At 41.8% G+C, this 23,032-nt stretch overlaps 2 protein-coding genes across 3 annotated transcripts in view; one reads left to right on the plus strand and one right to left on the minus strand.

The window, feature by feature from the left end:
- The window catches only part of slc26a6l2 (solute carrier family 26 member 6, like 2), a 33,918-nt gene extending 19,121 nt beyond the window's left edge, over positions 1-14,797 (plus strand). For both annotated transcript variants that reach the window (XM_080444640.1, XM_080444639.1), the window contains 12 exons: positions 461-574; positions 944-1,021; positions 1,604-1,699; positions 1,811-1,917; positions 3,812-3,881; positions 8,204-8,296; positions 9,608-9,718; positions 10,058-10,139; positions 10,444-10,691; positions 12,243-12,297; positions 13,728-13,900; positions 14,410-14,797. In XM_080444640.1, the coding sequence (XP_080300766.1) occupies positions 461-574; positions 944-1,021; positions 1,604-1,699; positions 1,811-1,917; positions 3,812-3,881; positions 8,204-8,296; positions 9,608-9,718; positions 10,058-10,139; positions 10,444-10,691; positions 12,243-12,297; positions 13,728-13,900; positions 14,410-14,436 (1,254 nt within the window). In that variant the 3' untranslated portion in view covers positions 14,437-14,797. The remainder of the gene's footprint in view (positions 1-460; positions 575-943; positions 1,022-1,603; positions 1,700-1,810; positions 1,918-3,811; positions 3,882-8,203; positions 8,297-9,607; positions 9,719-10,057; positions 10,140-10,443; positions 10,692-12,242; positions 12,298-13,727; positions 13,901-14,409) is intronic.
- Positions 14,798-20,191: 5,394 nt separating this feature from the next.
- LOC308097343 (sodium- and chloride-dependent creatine transporter 1) overlaps positions 20,192-23,032 on the minus strand; it is a 38,750-nt gene continuing 35,909 nt past the window's right edge. The window contains exons 12-13 of the mRNA XM_080445092.1: positions 22,674-22,844; positions 20,192-21,251 (exon numbers count right to left, since the gene is read on the minus strand). Of these exons, the coding sequence (XP_080301218.1) occupies positions 21,123-21,251; positions 22,674-22,844 (300 nt within the window). The 3' untranslated portion in view covers positions 20,192-21,122. The remainder of the gene's footprint in view (positions 21,252-22,673; positions 22,845-23,032) is intronic.

The following is a 23,032-nucleotide window of genomic DNA, read 5'->3' on the forward strand; positions in this document are numbered from 1 at the left end:
AAGCTATCATGTGCTGCTCTCTGGTGGCGGATTTGTGCGGCGTCTTTAAAAAACAGTCTGTTCAATTATTTTCATGAAATTTTTCAAAATATAAAAATTAAAAAAACACGAAAATTGCTGGCAATGGGGGAGTACTTTATGAAAATACTCTGGCAGTCAAAATTAATACCAAATTGGCAAATATTACGTAAGAAAGAGAAATAGCCGATCTACAAGATCAGAGGCGCTGTGAGCTTGAGTCGAACTAAATGTAATGCCTACAATTCCAAGAGCTTGTCAGGGTCGGGGGGGGGGGGGGGTCCCCAATTCAAATTTGATTATTTTGGGGGGTCGCGGCCTGAAAAGTTTGGGAACCCATGGCCCAATGCACAAATTGGGATCCTTGAAATGAAAAAGTTTGAGAATCATTGTTTGTCCTAAATAACTAACACCTGGACCTGTGTGTGTTTCCTGTGTTCAGGAGCTGGTGGCGCTGGGCCTCAGTAACACCATCGGAGGGTTCTTCCAGTGTTACTGTGTGACTTCCTCTCTGTCACGCAGCCTCATCCAGGAGAGCACCGGGGGCAAGACACAGGTAATACACACGCACGCACACGCACACACGCACACACACGCACACACACACACACACACACACACGCACACACACACACACACGCACACACACACACACACGCACACACACACACACACGCACGCACGCACGCACGCACGCACGCACGCACGCACGCACGCACGCACGCACGCACGCACGCACGCACGCACGCACGCACGCACACACACACACACACACACACACACACACACACACACACACTCTCTCTCACGACTTCTTAGGCTGTACTTGTGTTCATTGTGTGTGTGTGTGTGTGTGTGTGTGTGTGTGTGTGTGTGTGTGTGTGTGTGTGTGTGTGTGTGTGTGTGTGCGCGCGCGTGTGTGCAGATTGCAGGAGTGGTTTCATCCATCATTGTTCTGATCACCGTGCTGAAGATAGGCTCCCTGTTTGAAGATCTCCCCAAGGTACCGGTCCTCCTCTAAATCAGTGCTTCAGTGCCATATTCTGCCATAATCGTCACAATAATTGTCATGTCAAAAATTGGTGGAAATAGCAGATCTACAAGCTCAAAATGCGTCGTGATGCGTTTTGAGCTTGTAGATCAGCTATTTCCACTATGAATGTTTTTGGGAAAGTATGAAGTTATTAAATATGTACAGTATGTTATTTGTCATATCTGCACCTGCAAAATGTCATAATCGTGACACAGCCATAGGCAGGTGAGGCAGACGACGGAACTGGAAGCAGGTGTGTGCCAAGCTGGAAGCTGGCGCCATACCTATACACACACACACACACACACACACACACACACACACACACACACACACACACACACACACACACACACACACACACACACACACACAGACAAGACAAACACGAGGACAAACATGAGGACACTGACAGAGACTGTGAGGTGACAGGTGTTTGTTCTTAATGACTTTTTCTGGTTAATTAAAATAAATAAAAACAAATATTTATTGTGTGTGTGTGTGTGTGTGTTTGTGTGTGTGTGTGTGTGTGTGTGCGTACTTGGTCTCCAGGCTGTCCTGGCCACGATAGTGTTTGTGAATTTGAAAGGCATGTTTAGGCAGTTCCTGGATGTCCCTGCGCTGTGGAAGAGTAACAAAGTTGATCTGGTATGGCTGTATATTAATCCCTGTTGTTATATATTATACATCAAATACTGCTACTGTTATTAAGGTCTAAATACTGACTATATAGTGTGTTGTTTACACTGCCACCTATAGGTTGTGTGGCTAGTGACTTTCTCAGCCACCCTCCTGTTGAACTTGGACATAGGTCTGGCGGTGGCCATCGCCTTCTGCATCCTCACCGTTATCTTCAAAACACAGCTGTAAGTACAGTACAGGCGAGCCGCAAGCAACTTAAGTATCATTCATAGTCGGACGTAAGGATACGTAACGAGCGCCGGCGCTCCTTACGTTGTCGTTTTTGTCTACCCCTCCGTCACCTACGGCTCTAGGATTTCCTTCCGTGCGATCAACATTCACCGTCAGGCCGACGTACGTTCGTTTGTACGTTGCCTGTAGTACCAGTGGCGACCGTTGGCAGTATAAGGAAAAAATAGTTTTCCTTGGGCCCTCTTCCTCCAAAAAAAGACCCACGTTGGTGGTGGAAGTACTTGAGTAAATGTACTTAATTACTGTGACAAAATGAACCCAGCCAGCCATTCCCTAAACACACACACACAAATAATATAGCACAGTGCAGTAGGGGTCGAAACTCACGTTTTGTAGACAACCATTGTTTTTGTCTAGTTTGTGGACTAGTTTGTGTCTTTTATTGCGTTGTTTTGGCTAGATGCTACAATGCTAGCTCCATTTTAGCGCTGTTGCCAGGTTTTGTGAGAGAAATAAGCAACCAGGTCTATGAAAACAAGCCCAAAAGAATCGACTAGGCCACATCACATGAAAATAGCAGATCTACAATATCTATTTGAGAATCACTGGTTTAAATAATAATTGGCCCAAATAAGCAACTACACTTTAGAAACAAGCCCAAATAAAACCGCAACCAACAATGTTTGTTTACAAGCAACTTTACAGAAAAATAAGCCCAAAGTCGCTTATAATACGCGGACATGGCAACACTTTTCGCAACATTTAAAACCTCGCAACTGCCATCTAGTGGATTAATAGGTGCACGACGCCTCAACGTCATAATTCCTACGGATTTAACGTCAGCGACCTTGCATGTGTCCGTAAAGAACGGACGGAATCCCTCACCCCATGACGCACGTTTCAGACCCATCTAGGGACTTTGAACGGGCCTTTAGATGCTATAAATGCAATCGGCATCTAAGTTGCGATGCTAACCCTTGACAGCCCATTCATTGGAAGAGAAAGGTCCTATATGATTGTATTAAACAACGTTAAACTCATCTAGATTGCGGCTGTACGGAAAGCTTGGGTTATCCTCTTTGTATCTCTCATGTCTTTGTTTCATAAAAATCCACCGTAGACATGTCATGACTTACTTTCTGTCAATACATTCCGTGCAGGTGATTATTCGAGTTTGGAAGCACTCGTTGGAAATCACTCAACGGTCCTGGGTATCACCTATTTAGAAATCGCACATAATGCAAGAGGCAGCAGGACGTTGAGTTATTGAAAACGAGTGCTTCCAAAATCGAACACAAATAATCACCAGCACGGAATTTATTGACAGAAAGTATAGGTCATAACATGTCTACGGTGGATTTTTATGAAACAAAAACTTGAGAGATACAAACAGGATAACTCAAGCTTTCCGTACAACTGCAATCTCGGTGAGTTTTAACGTTGTTTAATACAATCATATAGGACTTTTCAGTTTCAATGAATGGGCTGTCAAGGGTTGGTATTGCAACTTGGATGCAGATAGCATTTATAGTATCTAAGTTGCTTGCGGCAAAGTCCAGGCTCTAGGGCTGCAACTACCATTATCTTCTCAGCTATTATTCTATTGATTACCATTTGCGATTGCGAATAATCGAGAAGTACGTTTTTCTGTTTGTTTGTTTTTCCATATATCAACGAATCAACGCAGAAAAATCGAATAGATTTCTAGATTTGACTAAAACAATTTATCTGATTAACCACTTAAGCCTGCAGCACAATCTCACAACGCGTCCCATCGCGACACGCTGTTGTGAGATTGTAGATCTGCTATAATCTATATTTTTGTTCCTGTTTTGTTCCCTTTGTTTCTGTATATGATTGAGCTCTCTCTCTCTCTCTCATTTCCAGGCCACATTACTCTATACTGGGCCAGGTGCCGGGCACTGAGCTGTACCTAGACACAGACACATATGAGGAGGTGAGACGTTTCTTCAGAATAACTCGTCCAGTGAATCTCAACCGTTTTCATTTCACAGACAACTAGTTTGATATGCATTAGGCCAGTAGTTCTAAACATTTGTATTGCAAAGGACCCCCAAATTATTATTGGCCACAGACCCACATCGCGAAAATATTTTGTGCCAGGGATCTCCAGAAGCAAAGATTTGAGTTAAAAATGTTTGCTAAAAAATATATACATATATATATATATAAGGATATGCACACATTTTCATGATTTTTCAAAAATAGCAGATACACAAGCTCATCTGCTATTTTTGAATAACCAAAGTATAAAATGTGGTTAAAGTGGTTACAATCATTGTGACACTATATTAAAACATTTTGCTGGGGAATAGCTTCCATCTAGTACCCTCTCAGAGACCATAAGGTTCCAAACTATGTGCACACTTGAGACTGCAACTGGCACTATGGGTCCCATGGCCTCTATCTAGCCTGTGGCAAAGATGCTAAATAAACAGTTTAAATTTGGTAAAAGTTAACCTTCAGCTTCAGTCAATTTAAGATCGAGAATAAAGGCACAAGAACAGCCACGTTTGCTGTATAAATGTCACTGTCCTCCTTGGTTTGTAAACTTTGTATGTAGCATATAGCATTGGTTCTCAAAGTGGGGTCCGGGGACCCCCAGGGGTCCTTGGGGAGGTTCCAGGGGGTCCCCAGCAAAATGTGTTAATATAGCATCACAATCATTTTAACCTTTTATGCTTTGGCTATTCAAAAATAGCAGATATACAAGCTCATAGCGCGGCACCGAGTGCCGCGCTATGAGCTTGTAGATCTACTATTTTTGAAAAATCGTGAACATTTGTGCAAACCTTTGAATATATATATTTTTAAGCGAACTTTTTTTACTCTTAATGTTTGCTTCTGGGGGGTCCCTGGAACAAAATATTTGAGATGGGGGTTGCTTCTGGGGGGTCCCTGGAACAAAATATTTGAGATGGGGGTCCGCGGCCAAATACATATCATGTTGGGGGTCCTTGACATGAATCAGGGGCGGATTTAAGAAGTTAGGGGCTCCAAGCAAAGCTCTGGTTCGGGGCCTCCTCGCACACCTGCGCGAACGCTTTTTAGGGGGGAGGTGGGGGCTCCCCTGCCTCGGGGCTCCAAGCAAGTGCTTGGTATGCCTAGCCCTAGTGCAAATATCCGCCCAACCACTGGCATATAGCATACTGTGGTTGTTGTTGCAGACACAAATGATGATACTGTTTTGTAATGAAAGCTTCTGCGCTTCATTGATCACCCTCACATGCACATATTGGTGTGCATGCTTGCGTGCGTGCGTGCGTGCGTGCGTGCGTGTGTGTAAAACAAAGTCCTTAATAACTTGGGACCATTGAGCCAGCACGCTCTCTCTCTGCTGGGTGTGTGTAGCTCCCATCCAGCTCTATCATAAAGAGGAGGGCACTATTATTAGACAATTGGAAACACCTGCTAATCAATTGACCCTGACACTATGTAACGCCCGGTATTTGAACCCGGGGCTCCTGCATGGAATGCCAACATCTTATCCACTAGCCTAAAGGGGAATTCCCCTGAGGGAGATATTAGGCTTTTTCTCACCAGGCAGAGGCTCTGAGCCATTACTGCTACAACTGCTCCACGAGTCTTGGCAAAACAGTGAAGAATCTGCTTCCTCACTCCCTTCATATGCCAGTGGTCACTGGTCAATGTCCATGAGCATGAAAGTCCACATGGCTTGGTCAACCCACTGATGATAAAAAACTGATAGACAGAGACAGACAGTAGGATAAAAGAGACCAAGGCAATATCCTACAGTAGTTCACAGTCTGCCTTTTAGTATTTTGTCTTACGACCGTGTTGTGCCGGGAAAATCTACAAGCTAACAACAACGCGGTGCAATGGGATGCATTGCTGTGATCTTGAATCTCAACAAGAGTAATTGGTAGTGTCTAAAAATCATATTGTTGTTGTTGGGCAGCAACCTTCATAATTTCTAACCTTTTGTGTTCTTTCGTAAATTAACAACCTACTTGATCATACAGACATGTGAGGTTTCCACCCGACAGAGACGATATTGACTTGAAAGAGGCCACTGTAACCTCAATGCGTATCATTTTTTGAAGGGCAAAAGGACGAACCGAGGGGGCACGCCCCCTTCAGTTCATGCCTCTGTGAAATTCCTGCTCTGCAACCAGCGGTTAACTGATAGATTAGATTTAGAATACGTCCAGCTACAGAAAACCACACCAACATTGTCCAAACAACACAGACCCAGACATACTATTCGTGCATTAACGTGAACCATGGTGACTCGCATGATATCGTCTCTGTAGGGTTTGGAAACCTCATAATGTCAAATTCAAAAACAGCAAAAGTAGTAGCTTTGCAAGCTCAAAACGTGCCACTTCACACGAGTGTTTCGAGATTGCAGATCTGCTGCTTTTGGTGCTTTTGTGTGATGCTGTAGTATGATCAAATAGGGTGTTAATTTCAGTAGTGGAAAGTAACTAAGTACATGTACTTAAGTACTGTACTTAAGTACAATTTTTAGGTATTTGTACTTTACTTGAGTATTTCCAATTTCCAATACTTTTACTTCTACTCCACTACATCTCAGAGGCTTTTACTCCACTACAATTATTTGAAAACTTTAGTTACTAGTTACTTTGCAGATATAAATTATGATATAATGAAACATACATTAACCACTTTAGCCCTATTTTATACCTAGGCTATTTGAAAATAGCCGATCTACAAGCTCACAACGCGTCGCATCGCGACGTGTTGTGAGCTTGTAGATCTGCTATTTTCAAATATTTTGTACTTTTACTTTTGGTACTTTAAGTACATTTTGATGCCAATACTTTTGGTAGTATTTTTATATTGCAGTATTGGTACTTTTACTTAAGTAAAGAATTTGAGTACTTATTCCACCACGAAAAAACACAAACATTTTTTATATGGAGATAAGAGGTCTCTGCCCGACAGCAACGATATGACATAACAGCTTTTTGATGTCTTCAGGCACCAGTAGCTTGATTTAAAGCCTACATCATGAGACAGAGTTCCCGCTATCTCTGTATGCATCCAGTTTACAATGTCATGGGACTTACAATTATAGTGTTTATTACACAACTTGCCTGCTTCTTTGGAAACACAAGATTAGCTCCATGCGTCTCCATGCATTTATGGAAGTGCCTGCCTTATCTTGCAACAACAAAAAAATATGCAAATTAAAGGATTAATTCGACCATTAACATACACATGAAGACTATTTAGATCTTGAAACAGTATGATGTCAGGTTGGTAAAAAAATCTATTGGAAAAGCATTGTCGTTGGCAGACAACTTCTCTCAAATTAACATGTGTTTATTAATATAATTCCTATGTAGATGTTAATAGAAACAACCAATGAAATGAGGGGAATAAATAATAATATGTCATAAATAAACAGATTATGAAACTGGGTAAAATAGCTTAAACCAGTTTCAACATGTGTCTTATGTCATATCATAGGTCAATACAGTATGTAGGAGATTTAAATCACACATTTAAAACCTTGCAGAGACATTAACTCTAGGAAATGGCCATGTTCTAATCTAGTCTACTAAAACAGGGAAAATAGAGAATAAAACCATAATGAAAAATACATTAAATTATTCATATTTGCCATGATAAATAGCATTATTGCTACAGTCTGCCCGGACTTGGTGGTTATCTTTCTCCTCCTGAGTCAGAAGTTTTAGGGGTTTTTAAACCGTGAAATCACTGTTTTATTAGCCACGTTATATATTTCCTGAACTGGAGAGTCCCCCAGGACTCTTTACACCCCCCCCCCCAACCCCCCTTCGCTCTATACTAAATATCTTCGCCGCTGCGACACGTTGTGAGCTTGTAGAGCTGCTATTTTTGCCAAATGTTCTCCCTCTGACCCATTTTTATGGGTAATTTTTTGTGTTTCTTCGTAAATGAATGCCCTACTTCAAGTAGCAGATCTGCAAGCTCAATCTTGCAAGCTGTGGATCTGTTTGAATTTGAATCCTGAAAAGTAGCAGTTTTGGTTTCCACCCGACAGAGACGATATGGTTAGCAAGTTTGGCAGCTGCCAACTACGTTTATATTATTTATTATATATATTATATATAATATTTTTGGGACTGGGGTCGGTGGCCAAATACATATTGTAATTTTGGGGGTCCTTGACATGAAAAAGTTCGAGAACCACTGCAATAGAGAGTGAGTGTGGGTGGGTGTATTCTTTAAAACCACAACAAATAGTCCTGTGTTACTCATCCCTGTGACTCACTCTCTCCGCAGGCAAAGCCGATTCCTGACATCACCATCTTCCGTTCATCCACTACTGTCTACTACACCAATGCAGAGATGTACCTGGAAGCCCTACAGGAGAAGGTGTGTGTGTGTGTGTGTGTGTGTGTGTGTGTGTGTGTGTGTGTGTGTCTGTGTGTGTGTGTGTGTGTGTGTGTGTGTGTGTGTGTGTGTGTGTGTGTGTGTGTGTGTGTGTGTGTGTGTGCACGTGTGTGCGTGTGCGTGTGTGTGTGTGTGTGTGTGTGTGTGTGTGTGTGTGTGTGTGTGTGTGAATTCACTCCATGGAGACTTGAATTCATGGATATGTTTTAGTTTTTGTCACATTCCTGAGCCAATAATTTGATAGCCAGCGGACCGGTAGGCAGCGGTTCCGGTAGGAGTTCCGTGTGTGCGTGTGCGTGTGTGTGTGTGGGGGTGTGTGTGCGCGTGTGTGTTACTGCAATCCTTAAAGATACTGCTTAATTTATATTTATGGAAATGAGACTCAGAGAGACATGGATTTTGAACACTCTTTGTTGACAAAAAAAATCCCTCCATTCAATCTCTACACCGGAACTGGTGTAACCTCTCAACAAATCTGTCTACAGCCCCCAGACCAAAGTACATATTCCCCCCTATCCCTGTACATTATTAAAACAAATCTCAAACGAAAATAAATCCCATTACATTACTGTACTTGTTAGGGCCAAATGTCCCCACAAGCATAGTAGAAAATAGCCGATCTATAAGCTCACAACGCATTGCAGCTCGTGAGCTTAGAAAAGGTTCCCCTATAGAGGGTCTTTAGACTAGGAAAGATAAGGTAGCACTTGTTTGTGTACTGTGTATGTTACATGTGTTCTTGTATTGTTTGTATGTATGTACTGTGAATGTTACTTGTGTTTTGTATTGTTGTGTAATGTGTACTGGGTCTGTACTGTGTATGTCACTTGTGTCTATGTAGTGTTTCGGTAGTTACATGTGTTTTGTATTGTAATGTATTTTTAACGTATTGATTGTTAATTGTAAGAGGACCTCAACGGAAATAAGTCTCAGGACTTTCTTGTGTTATCCTCGAACTGCGGTGACCATGTGGTTTTTGGCTTTTCAAATAAATCAAAAGCTCGACAGCTTGTAGATTGGTTATTTTCGGTGCATGACAGCAGCGAGCAACTATGTAGGCTATAACTCAGTTTTTAGGATTAGGTTTAAAATGGCAAAAAAGTGCTGACCTAATATTTTGCCAAGTATAGCAATATACCTGTGCGTGCTTGCGAGCGTGCACTCACACGTGCACGTAATGATTACTACATGCACTCACGCATTTTCTTACAAAACACACAAGCATTCTCTGGCTGTAACTCCCTTGTTTTGCTCTCATCATCTTTATCGTTATTCCTCTCGTTGCGTGCACAGAGTGGCATCGACCTCGGGAAGCTGCTGGAGCAGAAGAAGAAGCGCGCCGCAAAGATGAAGCGTCAGCAGGAGAAAGAGAAGAAGAAAGCCAAACAGGAGGCCAAGAAAAAAGTATGATCTCCCGTACTGCGCATTCACTAACACCTAGTCTCGCGAGCCAGACTGTTGCTTCCCACAATTTTCAAATGCTTCCATCAGAAATGGACATTCTAAAATAAAATTTAAAGATATTTTTCAAATATATTTCTGTGAACGGAAATGACGAACAGATGACAGCTTCCGTTCTCGGCTTTTGGGATATGATACTCTATACTATATATAGCATTCGGAGAATGTGGAATTGTTGTCTGGCTACGCGAGACTAACTAATGCATAAACTTGGGTACTAATGTTTTACATGTCATTAGACTCATTTAGCATATTCATACAGCGGCCATTTTGCTTTTCCAGGGTGGCGGGAACATCCAACTGAACAAAGACAAATTCTCTTCAGAGGAGTCAGAAAGGAATCAGTGGAAGCCGGTGAATGGTGGTATGTATTGTAGATACTTAACCAGTGTTGTCTTTACTGTACAGATGTACAGAAAGTGTACTTGATGTATATATGCATATCGTTGTTGTCGGACAGAAACCTTTTATCTCCATATTTTTACTTTTTGTGTTTTTTTTCGTAAATGATCATACTACAGCGTCAGACAAAAGCATCAAAAGTAGCAGATCTACAAGCTCGAAACGTGGCGCAGCACGTTTCGAGCTTGTCGATCTGCTACTTTTGCTATTTTTGAATTCAAATCCTGAAAAGTAACAGTTTTGGACATGACGACTGTTCCTCCCAGACATGAAGAAGGCCGAGAGCCAGACGGGTGACGTCGACCTGACGGAGACGCCCGCAAACGGCCACACGAACCTGGCCTTCCATCACGACGAAAACACGTCCGAGTCCGACAGCCACGGCGGAGGTGACGCAGGTGACGGAGACAGGGAGAAGGACGGGGCTGCTGCCGGGTCTGTCAGACACAGCGTCATCCTGGACCTGTCCACCACCAGCTTTGTGGACACTGTCACCGTGAAGACCTTAAAGAATGTACGTGTTGCACTCTTAGAATCAGCTTTATTGTCACATTACAGGTTTACAGGTGTAAAACAGTGGGTGGAATTAGTTTTTTGTGCAAGCTCCATCATTTTGGTTATTTCCATAAGAGAAAGGGAAGAATGAGGACATTACTTAACCCATTAAGACCTGGAACGCATCTGTGTCACTTTAGATTTCTTTTGCTATTAAAAAATAGTAGATATACAAGCAAACAAAACTTGTAGATATGCTATTTTTGAAAAATCTTGAAAACATTTTTTTTTACATTTTTTTCAAAAAACTGTATGGATTTAGAAAACATTTTTAAGAATCGCCTCAGGTCTTAATTTAAGGTGAGAAAAAAGAAAAAGTACAAAGTGTCATATCAGCACGTGTCAACCGCATAGTCCACATAAGTTAACTGACACTGGTATAATCCGCAGGTAGGTCCATAATACACTGTATGTGTGTGGCAGTGGCAGGGATCAGTGAATTTATTTTGAGTACAGATGCGAAAACAGTGTCTGTGTCTGTGATGATTGATCCATTTGTGACTCAGACTCTGGGCCCGATTATGCCTTATTATATGACTAATCTTATTAGGCATTTGAAAAATGTTTGAAAAACATTTTAAAATGGTGAAAATAGCCGATCTACAGCGACGCGCTGTGAGCTTGTAGATCAGCTATTTTCAATGTTTAAAATGTTTTTCAAAGTAATAACAAATGCCTAATAAGATAATTCATAAGGCATTAGACGCTGCTTAAAATAGCGGCCCAGAGAGCGTACAAATGTGGTTACATTTGTACAGAAATACACACAGATTAAAAGGGAGTTTGTGTCACGGACAATAAATGCCAGGCCTGCATATAGCGTGCCATGGCATCTTGATTGTCTAATATATTCCGATTGTCAGAACATAATCATAAAGCCAAGGGTAATCAATTGTAATCATGGTTGCGTGGGTTTTGAGCCCTCAGCTATAGTGGCAGCCCCTGTTACTGTCACTTGAGACCGGTTTAGACCGGTTTCTGGCAACAATGGGCGGGTGCATCCAGGGACGGAGACCACGCTTTCTTATAAAACACAGATTTGTATAATTGGATTATTTTCAGCCTGCTTTTTATATTCTTTATGTAACATTTGTGTGTGGGTTACTAATAATAAGTGACCTTGTGACGCAGGGCGAACAATGGCTCTCTGTTCACAGACCAAATGTGATTTAGAACGGAGGGTTAGGGGGCATACAGTACAGTACAACATGATGGAGAGTGTATTTACAGGATGTCGTCGCTGTCGCGGGCAGAAACCTCTTATCTCCATAATTATGTCACACAAACGTATCAAAAATAGCAAATCGGCAAGCTCGAATCTTGTCGATCTGCTATTTTTGATACTTTTTTTTATTTGAATCCTGAAAAGTAACAGTTTTGTACATATGAGGTTTCCACCCGACAGAGACGACACACACACACACACACACACACACACACACACACACACACACACACACACACACACGCAATGAAACATTATTATGTTTTATTTTTGTATTATCCACAGATATTCAGAGACTTTGGAGAAATTGACGTGGACATTTATTTAGCAGCCTGCCAAGGTGAGTAAGTGACAGCCCGCTCTGCAGACATGGTAGGCCTATACCCAGGGGGTTCCATGGGGGATTGCCCCTGCTTTTGATTGATTAGATCAGCCAGTTGCCTGTTTTCCCTGCTACTTGTTGTACGACAGAGTATGTAAAGTAAGTAGCCTTGGGAACCGGCAGATCCCCCGAGCCGTGTGGCTCATATAGGTCAAGAGGTCAGCCTGTCTCCTCCTAGCGTGAGGCAGCTTGATGAGACGTAGTCCGTACACCCCCTGGACATTACTCTATTGTCTAGTATGGCGCAACCCTTGTTGCTAAGTGCCAGTGGCGGAAAGTAACTAAGTACATTTATTTACTTAAGTACTGTACTTAAGTACAATTTTGAGGTATTTGTACTTTACTTGAGTATTTCCAATTTCCAATACTTTTACTTCTACTCCAATACATCTCAGAGGCAAATATTGTACTTTTACTCCACTACAATTATTTGAAAACTTTAGTTACTAGTTAGTTTGCAGATATAAATTATTATATTATAAAACATACATGAACCACTTCAGCCCCATGTTATACTGTACCTAGGCTATTTTCAAATATTTTAGTACTTTTACTTTTGGTACTTTAAGTACATTTTGATACCAATACTCTTGTACTTTTACTCAAGTGCATTTTTTATTCTGGACTTTTACTTGTAACAGAGTATTTCTATAGTGCAGTATTGGTACTTTTACTTAAGTAAAGAATTTGAGTACTTTTTCCACCACTGCTAAGTGCCAAGCAGAGAGGGACTGGATACCATTTACTATATCGTCTCTGTCGGGTGGAAACCTCATATGTCCAAAAACTGTTACATTTCAGGATTCAAATGACAAAATAGCAAAAAAGTAGTACTTTTGATGCTTTTGTGTGACACTGTAGTATGATCAGGTAGGGCGTTCATTTAAGACCAAAAGGTTAGAATAAGGAGATTGGGATGATAGTACCCAGAAGCCATCAGTGGTGATAAGGCAGTCATGGCTGTCTAGTCGCATCAACTGAAGCTTTGATAGTAACGGGCACCATGTTGTTCCCTGAGGGGGAAATCCTGACCTTGTATTAAACCCAAACATAAATATTTATTGCTATAATCATAGTACAGTCTGCCTCCCAACCACGCATTCATAAGTTATAAGCCTCTCTCTCTTTCTCTCTGTCTGTCTCTCTCCATCTCTCTCTCTAACTGCTCGTACGTGCATGTCATGAAATCTCTATTGTACATCTAGTGTTTGTATTTGTTGATGACATGTATTATTGTGTTAATGTTTTGTTGATGAATTGAATACATTGGACCATAATGGAACTTTTTTGTGTTATCCTTTTTAGCTTTAATGTCTTACTGTACCACGTGCTGTTTTACATTTCGGACTAAATAAAGTATTCAATCAATCAATCAATCCACTTCGCAGCCTGTGTGGTGGAGCAGCTGGACAGGGCGTCGTTCTTCTCGGAGTCGTCCGTCCCTAAGAGCAGGCTCTTTGCCACCATCCACGACGCCGTGCTCCACGTCGCCCGGAGGAGGAGGAGGAGGGGCCTGGAAGACGAGGTGACCGCCCACCACGACGACGAGGACTGCGTGGTGGTGAGTCCAGTCGATGGCTCCTCTCACCTCATAAATAATAATACCTCCCCGATTACAAACCCCTCGGGCGTTTGTTGACAGCCTCTTCAGTCATTCTGTCACATTACTCATGCATTATTATCACTAATTCAGTGGTTCTCAAATTTTTTTGTGTCAAGGACCCCCAACTTTATATATATTTTGCAGTGGATCCCCCCCCCATCTGAAAATGTTTTGTGGCAGAGACCCCCAGAAGAGAAGTTTTGTGTTAAAAGAGATTTTTTTTTTTTTTAACATTAAATAAATAAAAAAAAGTAGATGTACTTGTGAGCTTGTACATCTGCTTTTTTTGAATAGCCAACATATAAATGGATAAATTGGTTGAAGTGATTGTGATGCTGTACCAACTCTTTTTGCTGATGGGGACCCCCTGGAACCCAACCCTCCCCAAGGAGGACCCCTGGGCGTTCCCCCAGACCGCACTTTGAGAACCACTGCACTAATTGTTCCCTTATCCTCTTCATTCATAGGACATTTCCTGCATCACCAAGCTGTGACCAACAGGGGTCAGTCAGACTGCCGGTCCTCCTCTCGCCCATCTTCCGCCTCCCTCCTCCTCTCCTCTTTTAGAAATGCCGCCTGCCTGCCTGATCCGTTAGAGCTCCCGCCATCCCTTCTCCTCCCTCCCCCGGTCACTGAGGAGTGAGGAGAACGCCCCCCCCACCCCCCTCCCCCCCAACACCACCACCACCACCATGACATGGCGGACGCCGGTTGCCATAGAGACGCAGCCGTTGCTTTGGCAACAGGGTTTTTTTATTTTTTATGATATCGCTTAATGAAATACACCGGCGAGGCTGCTCACTGCTGCTGCAGCTCTCTCTCCCTGCCGGAGAGAGAGAGAGAGAGAGAGGGTGGTGGGGGGGGGGAATGATGAGGCCAGGCCAGGGGGTGTGTGGGTGGTTGGGCAGTGTCACACCGGACTAATAGGAGTCTGTATTTATAGCGTGTGGGAACAGAATAGAGAGTACGTGTGAGGTTGACTGTAAGGGGAGAGAGAGACTTGAGGCTGTGTCCGAAATCGCTTCACTCATTCACACTACTCCTCCTGCTCCCTGCTCATTTAGTGAGTTCTGTGTAGGAGACTATATCGTTGTTGACGGGCAAGAAACCTCCATATTCTAACATTTAGGTTTTAAATAAATTAATGCCCCTTCTTGATCATACTACAGTGTCACACAAAAGTATCAAAAGTAGCAGATCTGTAAAGCTCGAAACGCGTCTCGAAAAGCGTCGCGATGCGTTTCGAGCTTGTAGATCTGCTACTTTTGCAAGTTCTTTTATTTGAATCCTGAAAAGAATACAGTTTTGGACATATGAGGTTTCCATCCGTCAGAGACGATATAGCGAACTCATTGGCAAAATATGGGGAAAAAACACATTTAAGACACTACTCGGGTCGCCCATTATGGCGTCATGGCGTCGCACAATTAAAATGTGTGCTGATCAACGTCGGCATGATGTACCCTACTTTTCACGATGCATTGTGAGATTAAAGGAGTCCACAATATATGGTATAATGATCACTATACACTTGTAAACCACTACGAAGTGGCATAATCACTAAATAGTGCACTATATATAGTCAGTAGGGAGTGAATTCGCACACAGCCTTGAGACTAATATTGGGGAGGAGGTGCTATTGTGATGATGGGCCAAGAGATACAGTATGTCTATGAAACTATACTCTCTGTTGTGTTCTTTAGAGAATGCAGTTTGCCAACCTGTTACTTTTACTGCGGTTACTGGGGTTTCAGTGGTTAATAATTTACTTCCAGTATAAAATCTGCATTGTCACAGTCGGGCAGAAACCTCTCCATATTTCAACTTTTTATAGTTTTTTTTAGAAATACTAAATAATTAATGCCGTGCTTCATCATACAGTTGTCGACAAAAGTAGTGAAGCTTGTAGACTATTTTCACAGTTTTATTTTTAGAATAGCCACAAAAAAAACGGTTTTGCAGATTTCCACCCGACAGGGACAAATATACAGTATATTATAATGGAGGTAATTTTTCAAACGCTCACTGTAGCATGAGCATATTTATAGGCGTTATTCACACATACCTGATGCTCCAGACATCTTGCTAGCTAGGCTGCCTTCTATTTCAGCCAGGGATCCTGGTCCAATGGGAAATAATCATCTGTTGTCATCACTTATCTGTCTTTCTGACTGAAACTGTGAACACTTTCTGTCCTAGACCGTGCAGTAGGTTTGAAATATTGTGTTTGTTTGTTTTTTGCACTGCTAAATGTACGTAAAAAAAAAAAAGCTTGAATGAATTGTATTAAACTTGGCATGTGATTTTGGCTGCTATGCTTTGAGACTGTATGCTGTGTGTGGAACTAGCACATTTCCTTGACTGCACTCTATCACAGTGGTTCTCAACATGTGGGTCGGGACCCCCAGGGGGGTCCCCACATGATTTCCGGGGGGGTCCCCAGATGACAGTGAAGTGACAATTTAAGGACTTTGAAGACCTTTTTAATACCTAAAGAAAAGAAAAAGTCCATTACTGCATCAAAAGTAATCAACCAACTATACTATAAAAACTCAATTGTCAAGTAATATCAGAAAGAGGCAAAAGAAAAAATGAAAATAGCCGATTGTGAGCTTGTAGATCTGCTATTTTCACAATATTTATCTGTGGAAACGAGTCAAACTGAATGTAATGCCTCAACTCCTACATTCCAAGTGCTTGTCAGGGTGGGGAGTCAGTTCAAATTTTGATTATTTTGGGGGTCACGGCCTGTAAAGGTTGAGAACCACTGCTCTATCACAGCATATTTACTGAAATAAAATAAAACATGTGTCTACAAGTATAAGAGTATAAGTAAAAACGATGATTACATTTCTTTAACCGAAATATTCTTGATTTTGTGTCTTTTTTTTTTTTTTACATGTATTGATTGATTGATGTTTGTATTGACAAAAATGCATATACATGAACATACAGTATTTGTACATATCACAACACACACAAAAAAAACTGGAGAGCTTATTTTCATTGTTTAGGTTTAACATTTCCATTGTTTAGAGCTGATTTAACAAAACAGCGTTCATTGTCTGTTAGAGTTTCTGAATTGAGTCTGCGTTCATGTAAATAAAAGAGCCAAAATAAAAAAGTACAATGTTTTCCATCTTGTCTTTTATTGCGTCTTTCTTGACATCTTGGCATCATGTCTCTATCCCCTCCCATCCCTCTCTTCACTCCTTTTTCCTCTCATTGACCTTCCATTATGAAGCTTCTCTCAATAAAACAAAATGACACTTTGATGGAGGTTTGGGTTGTGCAGTTACCTTTGCAACAATGTGACTCTAAGTATTGGAACAAAAATAACATCTCATTTCGGTGCACGACATGCTACCAAATGACTTAAATCAGTCGTGGCGACTGAGAACTCGAATCCATGTCATCTGCCGATTCGAATATTTTGATATTACAAAATCGTCTCCTCATTGACTTAAACATTGCATAGTGAAACAGCTCTCAAAAAGTCACTCTTTTTAGCACATAAACAAATGCAAAGAAAGCTGATTCTGCCAATACAGTATGTAGGCCTGTCCTCGACTAAGGATTTCAATAGTCGAATCTGATTGGCCAAATGTTGCCTATAGTCGACTAATAGTCAACTAATGCAAAAAAATAATAATAAAAGACTGAGATTGGCAGTCGAATCAGTCTGACTCGACTGCCAATCTCTCAGTCGAATCATGCAAAAAAGATATTATGCAATAGAGGACCATTCCATTTGGGCTGTAGGGGTGCTTAATGTCTGATTTAACACTTGGTTTCTCCCAATAAATCATGATGTATATCCTATTTTTGGCAAACTATTAGTTAATTAATATAACAAATTAGGCCAATCTCTCAGTCGAATAATAATAATAATTGAAAAACTTTTTTTTGACTGCGAAGAGATTCGCAATTGACTCGATATTGGCTTTTTGCCGATATTGTCCGACTCTTAATTTCCGATTCTGATATCAACCAGTCCAATACCGATATATGCAGGCTTTTTTTCACCAAAAGTAAACTATAAAAAGATCAATATAACATCTAGTTCAGACCTCACAGATGCGCAACAGACAGTAAAACAAACAAGTTGATTCTTCATGCATAAAAACCGATATTTTCCGATGTTACATTTTTATGCTTTCATCTACCGATAATATCGGGAGGCCGATAATATCGGACATCCCTAGTATGTAACATTACAAAAAAAAAATAGTAAGTCAAGTATCAAAGTCAAGATACCTTACCAATATTCGGAGTTACATCATGACAAGGTATAAGTACACAACCCAAACCTCTACCAAAGTGTAACTTTGCTTTAAGGTGGAAATACTGATTATCATCCCCTCCCCAATTAGTGTTGACACTGATTCACAAACCCATATGATACACTGGACACATAAGTTAGTTCATAATAATACACACACCTGGAAGTGTTTGATGTGTTTGTGGGTATTTTCTAGCTTGTTTGCACATGTTTACAAATGGAAGTTAGTTTTGTACAGTTAATACAATGGGTAGTATACAGTTGGTAGAAAACAGTGGCCGTTATGACTCAGGGGTCTTCAACGTTTTTCAGCCCAAGGACCCCTTTCATAGACTTGTTTGACAACACTATCATCAGTGTTGTGTTGGATTCACGTTAATGTGTATTTTAAGGCATTTAACCACTTAAACCGTCAATACTTAGTAAACTTGACCTTTTGACTCTGTACTTGGTCTGCTCTTTTTTCCCTCTACACCGAAAATAGCCGATCTACAAGCTCACAATCTAGCTTGTGAACTTGTAGATCTGCTATTTTTGGCTAAAGTTCTCCTCAGAACAGGAATGCTTAGTGGTTAAAGTAAAAAAAAAATAATCCTATCAAACAAAGATTTGGCGCACCCCCACCCCCCCCCTGTAGTAACTCTGAGGACCCCCTAGGGGTCCCGGACTCCCCTGTTGAAGACCCCTGTGTTATGTTAATGGGAAATGAACCCAATAAGGTACGTAAGACACTTGCTACCGTGCTCTCCAAGCAAACGCAAACCCAACCTGTAAACACAGGTACACTCGCTCTCACGCACTATAGTCTCACGTACACTCGCTCTCACGCACTATAGTCTCACATACACACACACACACACACACACACACGCACACACGCACGCACTGAAAAACCCTGGCACATCCATAACAGAAACGAGGTCTTTGCATTCATACAATCCCAAGAATCGGTCAGTTTATCATTCATTCAGCACCAAATGGCGTGTGGGTGGGGTTGGTTTGAGATGGACGAGGCTGGCCGATAAAGACACTCAGACGGAGTGGGAGTGGGGGGAGAGTAGAGCCCGACCGATGCTCCATATTTGGGAAATCCCGATTTTGGAGAGTCCGGAGAGTCCTAATAGACCACTGATTACAGACGTTTTAGTCCGATATTTTGTAAAGAAAAGTGCTTATCAATTTGGGGAAAAAAGTTTTTCCAAAAATGGAAAATTTGTGAGCTTATAGATCGTTATTTTTTTCCCCTAAATTTCTGAACCCTTTTATTTATTTACAATTGCCTGCCTGGAATGACCCGATTTAAACCCATTAAAACCGGTAAGGCATCTGTGTCATTTTAGATTTTATCGTTGGCTATTAAAAAATAGCAGATGTACAAGCTCACAACGCGTCATTTCGTGCCGTTGAAAAATCTTGAAAGTGTGGGAACTACTGATTTGGAAAGCATTTTGTAGAATCGGCCGCAGGTCTTAGCGGTTATAACAATCGGCACATGTCGGCTGCATAATTGCACATAACCCATGTGTAAAATAAATAAGTCAAATAATGGCCGATTATAATATTTGGGTCTGACTCTAGTGGTGGGGGGGGGGGGGGGGGAGGGGAGGGGAAAGATGATACTGCAGCTACACTGTACGTCACCTCACACTCACGGAACAAGACGAGACAGGACAGCACTGAGGCAGGAAGCAGGGGGGGGGGGGCAGAGCCCAGAAAGCAGAGCGGTAGGGAGGGAACATGTGTTGTGTTCAGTTGTTTTGTTTTGTGTTGTGTGTGCAGGGCTGTCACGATTATGTGTGTTGTGTGTTGTGACTGTTTGTGGTTGGTGGGAGTTACTTTCGAGTCTCATCTTTGGTCCATTACATCCGGGGATTTTCACGTCGATTTTTTTCTAATTTATTTTGTTTCTCCTACCAGGCTAGTGCAAAGATATAAGTATTTTACACGTGTGTGTAAGTGTGTGTGTGTGTGTGTGTGTGTGTGTGTGTGTGTGTGTGTGTGTGTGTGTGTGTGTGTGTGTGTGTGTGTGTGTGTGTGTGTGTGTGTGTGTAAGAGATGCATGATATTGACATTTTTGACGATAATGATAATTCCCATGGTTATATTGAGCGATATCGATACCTAGTATATCGATATTGCAATGCCAGTTTACACCAGTAGGGTTTACTGTACAGCTGGCATACTGTAACTATGATGTTGGGTGCAGATGAAGAGTTCTGGATAATTTCACTTATCCACATTTCTTTTTCTTATACAGTAAATGGTTAGAAACACTCCCCACATTAACCCGTTAATACCCTATATACCCTATATACTATCCAAGCCTACGTTCATCTTACTGTAGGTCAAATGTCATAGAGAATGGCTGAGAAAACCATGAAAAATAAGTATGACATAACAGGTTGTTATTATTTGGCTGGTGTAGTATTTCAAAAACTAAGAAATAGGAGTGGGAGAAATTGGCGCATGCATTAAATACTGTATTTCGATGATACGGAGAGGTACACACCTTTCCTTCTCATACAGACCGACCTTTGACCGTAGAGTTTTGCTTAGCATCACTCAAGTCATGTCAAAAACTGTGTTTTTCCCCCACCAATGCATCAACGTGGTTGGCACGTAATTAATGTGTCATTGTGACGCCACATATCGGGAATAATTTGTACAATACTGATATGATGACGGATATATCATGCATCCCCAGTGTGTGTGTGTGTGTGTGTGTGTGTGTGTGTGTGTGTGTGTGTGTGTGTGTGTGTGTGTGTGTGTGTGTGTGTGTGTGTGTGTGTGTGTGTGTGTGTGTGTGTGTGTGTGTGTGTGTGTGTGTGTGTGTGTGTGTGTGCAAAGATAAAGAAGGGGGCCCTTGGCTCTGTGTTCTGGGGCTCAGCTCGCTCTCGCTCAGATGACACTCTCAAAGAGCAGTGTGCTCTTGCCTCCTGCAGGGGGCAGCAGTTTGGCCTCGGACTCAGGCGCCAGGTACTCCAGGTGATGTCTGCCCCACACCGGGGCCGTCAGGTGCTGCCAACGCTGGAGAGACAGACAGACAGAGAGACAGACAGACAGAGAAAGAGGGAGACAGATACAAGGTTTAACCCATTAAGGCCTGATGTTCCGATTCTACAAAATGTCTAAATACTAACAGTTTTTAAGCTAAATAAAATAACATGACTGAAATTTGATTTTGTCAAGCCAAGTCCTAATCTGTCCTAAAATCCTAAACATTGTGAAAGGACCCCCCCCCCCCCCCCCCCCCCCCCACACACACACACACACACACACACACACACACACACACACACACACACACTAGAGCTCTGATGTTTAGGTACAGCATTATCATTGTAAACCTGCTGCTGTTCTACATACAGCACAACCAGCTGAAGAAATCACAGACTGAGGCTTTAACCTTTTGCTTTTATGAAATATCTGAGACCAAATATCTGAGAGAGACCAAATATCTGAGAATTAAAAGACGAAAATAGCAGATCTACAAGCTCACAACACGTGTTGTGAGCTTGTAGATCGGCTATTTTCGGTGCGCGACATGCTTCCAAATGACTGAGGTCAGTCGTGGCGCCTGAGAACTTTAATCCATGCAGATAGACAGACAGAGACAGAGGATTGTAAAGCTGTCTTTCTGGACTGGAGAGTTCAGCACCCCATTCTAGTCTCTTCTAATGAGTAATGATACGATCATGTGAAAACATGGACAACGCCTGCGCTGAATTCCTCAGTATTAATTTCACGTTGGAAATGGACCCAAAACATGGATCCGTACGGGTTCCAATGTTAATGTTTACATTCTCACAGTTAAATTAACACTGTCCAGGGGGTCGTAACCCAAGGAGACGGATTCCGTCTGACTATCAACAGCTGCAAACAGAAACACATACACACACACACAAAGACACAGACACATGCAGACGCGCACGCACGCGCACACGCAAACGCACATGCACACGCACACGCACACAAAGACACAGACACAGACACATGCAGACGCACGCACACGCACACGCACACACACAAGCGCACACGCGCGCACACACACACACACACTAGGGCATTAACGAATAGTGATTTATGGTATTCGAATTATTCGACCCAAAAGTATTCGAATATTCGATTATTCGATTTGATTATAAAAAATTAAAAAATTAAAAATTTTAAATTTTTTTTTTTTTTTATTTTTTTTTTCAATTGCATTGATGACTCGACTCAAGGAATGCGAGTTGACGTCACACCAGAGCTCACAGCTGCATGTCTGCTCTAGAAAAGCCACTAAAAAAAATATATCTTAAAAAAAATAAAAAAATAATGCTTTTTTTTTTCTTTTTCTTTTTTTTCGAATAGTCGAATAGTGGTTTGATAGTCGAATAGTCGGTTTGATATTCGAATATTCGAATATTCGACTATTCTGTGAATGCCCTAACACACACGCACACTGACCTCCCGCAGAGAGCCTTTGCAGCGCAGCATTTTGTAGAGGACGGTAACAGGGATGCAGAGCATGGAGGACAGGGCCAGCGCCCAGCCCAGCACCTCCCCCCACCAGGGGTACGTGTACGTCGTGTTGTAGGTCAGGGGCTTGTAGTTCATCACATGGAACAGGAAGACTGCCTGTGCAAAACCACCAAAGTCAAAGGGTCAACTCGTTTTTAAGCTTCACACCTACCTACTGTATGCAACAGTGGACACAAATAACTCGACAACCAAAGAATAGATACTCCTGGTCAAATATATTACTCAATTATACAAGCAAAGGCTTCTTAGGAGCTTTTTTTTTAAAAACACTCAAGTATAAAAAC

The sequence above is a fragment of the Gymnoscopelus braueri genome (assembly GCF_963280865.1).
Source record: "Gymnoscopelus braueri genome assembly, chromosome: 12".
Lineage (NCBI taxonomy): Eukaryota > Metazoa > Chordata > Actinopteri > Myctophiformes > Myctophidae > Gymnoscopelus > Gymnoscopelus braueri.